Source organism: Achroia grisella, unplaced genomic scaffold (genome assembly GCF_030625045.1).
Source record: "Achroia grisella isolate CSIRO2021 unplaced genomic scaffold, CSIRO_AGI_Agris_v1 utg2946, whole genome shotgun sequence".
NCBI lineage: Eukaryota > Metazoa > Arthropoda > Insecta > Lepidoptera > Pyralidae > Achroia > Achroia grisella.
In genome coordinates, this window is record NW_026712782.1 from 470,852 (window position 1) to 478,353 (window position 7,502).

The 7,502-nt window shown below is 32.9% G+C and overlaps 1 protein-coding gene across 1 annotated transcript; it reads right to left on the bottom strand.

Moving 5' to 3' along the window:
* Positions 1–36: 36 nt before the first annotated feature.
* On the bottom strand, positions 37–7,399 carry LOC131843270 (NAD-dependent protein deacetylase Sirt6). The gene is made up of 6 exons (XM_059191902.1): positions 7,135–7,399; positions 6,614–6,741; positions 2,460–2,702; positions 1,530–1,703; positions 954–1,077; positions 37–593 (listed from the first exon to the last, which is right to left on the bottom strand). Exons 1-6 carry the CDS (start codon positions 7,198–7,200, stop codon positions 159–161), a joined length of 1,170 nt encoding a protein of 389 aa, XP_059047885.1. The 5' UTR covers positions 7,201–7,399; the 3' UTR covers positions 37–158.
* Positions 7,400–7,502: the final 103 nt, after the last annotated feature.

Genomic DNA, 7,502 nt, shown 5'->3' on the forward strand with positions numbered 1-7,502 from the left:
AATATTTGTATGTTGACATAATTATTTATTTTGTTGAAAGTTTACAATACTATTATGTCAATCGTTTTTACTTTTATAATATAAAACTAATACAAATGAGTTTATTTTATTGAGATCCATATTGAAAAGCGAATTTATTTCAGTACCACTAAATATTATTACACAAGAATGACAATGTCACTGTTGACATTCTGTTCATTTTTTATAACATTATGTTCTTCTAAGATATCTGTCTGTATTTCATTATTAATAATATCTTCATCAACCACATTTTCATTCTTTATTTCGAGTTTTATAACTTTTGATTTAACTTCAATATTTTCCAAATGATTTCCTGAAACAAGTTCTGCATTGTTCCTCTTATTTTTTATTAAAAGCTTTTTCTTCTTTACACCTTTACATTTTGCTTTATATATTTTTTCAAGGGCCAACACTTCTTTTCTCTCTATTGTCCAGTCTATGACACATGATTCAGCTTGGATACATAAATTATCAGCTTCACAGTATGTTGGTATATCAATACCCAATAAATTCATAACTCTTTCCAAAATATCATCAACATAATAATTTATAACTAAATCTGATTTATTGTCCTGTAAAATAAAAACAACTTCATAATAAAACTCATATTTTAAAAACTGGACTTATTAAAAAACGACATTGCCTTTTTCTTTATTCAAAACTTACTTCTGTTTATTTATTTATATATTTCGGTAATCTATATTTAATCAAACATACGTAAATCACAATGGTTGATACCATTGTGATTTACGTGTTATATCATGTATTTGTACCAGATCGATGGCGTCGGTGATCGAGCAGATCTAGGTTTCACACCACCGTACTTGCGATGGTTACGGGTTCTCCTCGTACAGTACAATCATTTGTATTCATTTTAGTATGGCTTTCATTCACAATATTGTACATATGAACTACAGTTTATAAATACTTACATGTTTTGTGGGCTGCAAGTTGCAAATAACTAGTTGACCTCCATATTTAACCGTTTGTAATGGTAGGTTGCCACTTGGAATTATTTGAAGTGTTGTCCCTAAACATATGCTCAAATCTGCAATGCTACAATAATAAATATTTTATGAAAGTTATTATTTAATTAAAATTAACATTAATTTTGCCTTAATACGACGATTGTCGATTAACGATTGCCCAATTACGACGACTTTTAGAATATATAGGAATAGATAAAAGTAAAAAAATATTAATATATAAGCTCTATGTAGGTTGTAATTGGGCAGTTAGTTAAATTATACCAGAATCATATGCAATACTAGACAATAGAAATTACGTACGCCTTTACTTCTACTTTAAGAATATAGTTAATTTTGAGACGTAAATTGTTCATATTGTTGATAAAAATAGTATTACAAATGGTATTTTAGTAATAATATCAATAAACAGCTTTTAAAATTATGATTATATAACTTGCTTTGTCTATATACGTATTTATTTCTTTAGTAGAATCTAATTTTGAAGAAATTAATCACAATTTTTTATGTTGAAAAATATACCTAGAATGCCATTCTGCCATAACTAGATCATTTTCCGGTAAACTGTGCTCCCAATCTAAGACGCCGTCGTACAATCGGCCTCGACACGGCCGCCCCCCAATATGCTCAGCTGCACAAGGTACACCACTACACTTCTTCCCCACTGTTTCTACTGGACGGCTGCGGACAAATTGTCTAAAAACGCGATAACAAATATATTAAAATACATAGTGTAATGCTTAAATACAAATACACAAAATGCTTTTTTTGAGTTACTAGCTGATGGGCAACTGAGGGTAAGTGGTAACCGACATTAACAGCACCAAGGACATGACAACATCATGTAATACCTATGGTACCACTCGTGCATAGTTATCTTGTGGGACTAAGCCATACCTACCTACCTGGTAGTATCACTGCCTTACCCTTCAACTAATCTGCTTGGTGGTTGAAATGTGTAATACATGTGCAGAAAACTTTGCACAATGTCTACCTCAGATGTAACTTGTAAAACATTGTGTCTTTACTTTATTTCTTAGCATTATTTTCCACACAATTAAATTTTAGAAGTATATTATGAAATAATTACTTTGTTACAATGTAAATTGTAGACTGGGCAATTTATTGTGATTTTATTTCAGAAGGACAAACAATTATATGTAATCATTATAAATAATCATCATTTTCCATTCAAACTTACTTATTTATACAGAAATAAACAGATATACAATACAAAAGTGGATGGATGCACTACTATTTATTTTTATTGCACTAAAGGAAGTCCAGGCTAATTTATCATCATCAGATTTATTAATTAATATATATTGTCTGATGGAGGAATCTATAAGCAAGAGGAAGGATGCCAATAGCACTCTCACTATTCTCCATTATGAGGGATCATGCATTTACACAGATAGAAATAAATAAATTAATGTACATAGTATTTCTCACCTCTTACAGACATTACATTCATCAACAAACATGTTCCCATGCAACTCAGCTAAGAATTTTCTAGGAAGTCCTGATTTTAAATGCAGACCATCAATATTCTGACTTACAATGTAGTGGACCTTATTACATTCCACTAACTTTTTTAGAATCATATGTGTTTTGGTTGGTTTGGCATCAGCAAAAGATATATCTGTGGTGGGTCTTTTGCCCTCCTTTTCCAAAGTCCATACTCCATTCGGGCCTCTGTAAATTCAGAACAAATGCTATTTAGTTGATGTTCTTCTTCTTCTTCTTTTCTTCTATGGCAATCGGTCGTTATTTTTACGACCATTTATGCCAGCGTCATGTATCAGAGGCACGCACTGGAGACAAAAAGTATATCCAAAAGACCAATTAATTTTAGTCTTTCTAGTGTAGAAACTAGAAAGGACAACACAAATTTGGTTAGTAGTTAATAGAATATAATATATAGGTAGATATATTTTGTAAGTAGGCAATTTATTTAATTAATACATATTTAGATTTTAATGTTATTACTTTTAATGTAATTTACAATTATCCATAAAACATTAGGATTTTCAAAGGAAATTTTTAAAATATTCGCTAAGTTGACTGGCAGGGGAATTTTTTCTTTAATAAGCTGTGGATACACTAAATTGGAGCGGTTTAGTGGGCAAGAGAAGAAAATATGGTTTAAATCTCCCTCCTCATGTCCACATTCACAAAGGGAGTTATCTCTGATTCTATGTTTATGTAAAAATACTGGTGAGCAACAATGCCCTATGCGCAACCTACATATTACAGAAACAATTTTTTTCGGCAATTTTCTATATTTGGCGAACCAAGGCTTTACAGGTATGTTTGGTTGAATAAAATAGTAAAATCGACCAGTAATTTTTGAGGAATCCTTCCAACTATTTGTCTAAGCATCACGGAGGTCTTTTATAGGGTAGGCTGTAATATCGCTACAATCTATTTGATAGTACTTTCTATCTCCACCATAGCTAGCTGCAAATTTTGCTAATGAGTCTGCACACTCATTGCCTATAATTCCACTGTGAGCAGGATCCAAACTGATGGAGGGGCCAGTTTGTCAAATAATATTTCTACTGTTTTCTTTGACATTGCTGAGAAGCCTCGAGAAATACATGCCTTTCGAAATACATTATTAATATTACGCCAAACAAGAGATGAAGGTGTGCGAGGTGTGAGACTGTCACAAAATTGTTTCCAACTATCTCGTTTCTTCTTATGGAACAAGCGTTTCGCTTTAGCAGATGTACATTTAAATTTGATGAACTTTTCTAATGTCATGTCAGTATTATAAGCATATTCTGTTTCGTTACGGGATTTTATCATTGCAGTGCACTCTTTGTCCCACCACGGAGGTGAAACTTTCTGTCGTTTAGGCTTTTTGAGAGGGATGCTTTCGCTCGCACTGCTGTCAACAACTTCTATCATCTTTGAATATGCGACTAAAATGTCATTTCGATTTATTATAGGTAAAGAGTTAGTTTTATTTTCTGTCAACTCAGTATATAAATCCCAATTAGCTGCAGATAGGCGGTATTTTAATAGAGGTGGTAGATTTTTCTGTGAAAGTATCTTAGATTGTAAAGAAATGAGAATAGGGAAATGATCACTACTGTGAGACATTGGTAAGCACGACCAATGGAAAAGAGAGGCTAGATCTGGGGAGCATAATGAGACATCAACACAACTTTTGCCTGGGTAGGTTCCAAGAGTTGGAGAACCACCATTAAGAACACATAGGTTTAGTTCATCTACTACCTCTAATAATAGTGAACCAAAATGATCACAGGTTTCAGATCCCCATGAAAATTGATGTCCATTAAAGTCACCTAGGGCCAGAATTGGTGGGGGTAAATTTTCTATTATACTTTTTAAATAGGGAATCAAACAAGATTGAGGATCAGCAACATAAATGGAAACTATGGAGATGTCTAAAACTCTGACAGCAACAATATTGATATCATCAGCATGAGGAGGTAGATTGATGAGAGAACTAGACTGTGAGTTCTCAACGAAGATGACAGATCCAGCATAACCATCCTGTCTGTAGGCTTCTAGCATTCCATTGTAGGACTTTTAGATCCATTATGGTTTTTGATAAAAGCAAGAGATACAATTTGATCAGCAACATGGTCTGGAATTATCCGATATGAATGAAGTTAACATATTAAGTATTAGTTCTAAAGTCTTAAGGGGGTTTTCTTGTGGGGAGTCACTAGATGGAGAAGGAGAATTATTTGAAAGAGCACAACCATTTTTCATAGTAGAGGGAAAAACATAACTATTTACAATTTCTTCATGGGCATGACGGTCATACCCAGGTGTCTGGGCAGGGCGAGACTTGGGTTTTAGGAATATTGTTTTTTTGTACGATGTTGTAGCGTTTTGATTTGATTTTCCTAATTTGTTTTGAGATGTAAATTTAGGTTGGTGATAGGATTAAGGAGGTTGACAATGAGACATTGAAGCTGTGACGTCTGCATATGAACGGGTAGAAGGTGGAATATGTTTAGATGCCTCATCATATGAAATTGCTTGTTCAGCCATCATAGCTTTTATGTTTTTCTGTCTTAGATATTCAGTGCAAGTTCGGTTAGTTGCATAATGATATCCAGAACAGTGAAGGCAAGAAGCTTCAGCTTCTGAAATGTCACAGGAGGAACCTAGGTGGTTCTGACCACATTTATAACATCTTGGCTTCGATCTACATTTATCTTTTGTGTGACCATATCGGCAACAACTATAGCACTGAACTATGGGATATTGGTATAACTCTATAGGAAGAGAATTATAACAACAGAAAACATGTTTTGGTAAGGTTTGTCCATCAAATGTTAAAACTACTGTTTGAGTAAGTTTCCAGTCAACTGATTCATCGGAAGTAACTTTTCTTGATGACTATCAAGAAAAGTTAGTTCTTGTTTTAATAATTTGTCCACAACCAGTTGGGACTTTTATGTTTTCTATTATGTCTTCGTGAGTCCAATCTGTTGGAATGTCACGGACAAGACCTACCCTAGTGACATTATATGATGGATGTATATATGTATAGCCTTTTTGTATTAATAAACTGTTAGATAGGAATGCATTTGCGTCAGCAGCTGTTGTAAACTCTACCGATATTCTATTAAGGCCTACACGTTTAACACCATCTGGCAGAATATTAGCAATTTTATTTTGATATAAAAATTGTCCAAAATTAATAGGATGAATGGTAGTGCCTGATTGAGAGTCTGTCTCTATCCGTACAAGATAGCGGGATTTATCGGCATGTGAGTATTTTACTCGTCCTACTACCTGTTTTGCTACTTTATTAGGAGTTGGATTTTCTGAAGTGGGGTCTAGGGTTCTTTTCCTAGTTGAAGTCTCGAAATCTTCTGATGGCACTGTTAAGACAGGTGAATAAACAAATAAGTCACCAGATGGGTCAGGGGGTTCATCAGGAGACTCATTGCCATCCATGTTGTGTCTAAGTCGATTTATTATTTAAAATTAGTTTATACAAATAGTTTCACTACTAACTAATACTAACCACCACCAACACACATAATACCACTAACACAATACACCAAAAAGATTTACAGTGTCGTACAAAAGACTTAATTTAATTTAAATTCTCACTAACGCATGTGTACTCGTCAAACACTTCGCCAGCATCCTGGTCTAGTTGATGTTATAAGTTTTTTTGTACAGATTAGTCTGGTGTTTATCATATTATAAAATAAAGTCCTTCTGTCTGTATGTTCAGATTATCTCAGAAATTTTCATACATCAACAATGATTTCAGTTTAAAGATTGTATATGGTTAAGTTAATTTACATAGCTATGCAAAACAAAGCCAATAGTGTCACTAGTTTAGAAAAGATAGAAATACTTAATGGTGAGGGTGATAGATAAATAGCATTTTCATAATTGTAGATTCAGGTTGCTTAGCCTGTCTAATTACAAGATCAACTCATATACTTCTTTGACGAACTTTTGGTAACTTTTATACCCTTATGTGAACAATAAAAAATATTTGATAACCTAGAGCTACATTTACTGGTGTCCTTTAATTGACCTCTAATTAAAATGCTATAGGTGATCAAAGACAATAGTTATAGTCTCAAATTGGTACCAACCTGAAATCAGGTATACCAGCAGAAGTGCTGATCCCTGCTCCTGTATGCACTACTACATGTTTACTCTTGCTGATTAATTGTGCAAGCAATTCACATTTTTTGTTGAATTTATCAATTGACTCAAATTTCTGCAATAGAAAAGAATTTGTTGTACCTGAAAGTTATCACACTCAATTGTACTATAATAGATAGAACTAGCTGTTATCCACAACTTAATCTGCCTTTTTGAGATAAATATAAACGTAACAACAATACAGAGAAGGAAAGGGAATACTTAGTAATGTGGACTGATGACCCCTTTGCTTCAAGCAATTTCCCCTGGAAACAATTGTGATAGAGTACTGGTGAATTTACTACAGTGGGCTAATTAACCTGACTTCAAGCTAATTCTATCATCTTCCACTGGTGCCCCGTCAGCGGAAACTCGCATTTATAATATTTGAATGGATTACAGGTACTCGTTTAAGTATACATACAGTAGGCAGTATACATACTACTGATTATATTAAGAATCAACTAACCTCCGGGATGCCCAAGATACCTTTGTGTTCATAAGGCGACAATCCGTCTGCATAGTTACAAGACATTATAGTGATAATTCTACTTCATTAATTGTAACTGTATTTGAGTATTGTAGTGGTAATAGTAAGGACCATTTGAACATTTCTTTCATCTAATGAATAATATAAAATATTCACAATTATATTAAAAATTTTAGTATTACACCATTTTATGTATGTAATTTAAAGATTTTATAATTAAATATTATATTATTAATTTAGTAATATTTAATAATCACTAATCAATGCATAAAAGTACATATAAATATAAAATATGTATTCTTTAATATTGATAACTGTGCAATGACAGTTTACACTAATATAAAGCT

Coding starts and splice junctions, on each gene's coding strand:
- LOC131843270 (XM_059191902.1), bottom strand. CDS start 7,200: ATGTCTTGTAACTATGCAGACGGATTGTCGCCTTATGAACACAAAGGT. Junction 6,742..7,134: donor GTATCTTGGGCATCCCGGAG/GTTAGTTGATTC, acceptor TTTCTATTGCAG/AAATTTGAGTCAATTGATAA. Junction 1,704..2,459: donor GAATGTAATGTCTGTAAGAG/GTGAGAAATACT, acceptor TCGCGTTTTTAG/ACAATTTGTCCGCAGCCGTC.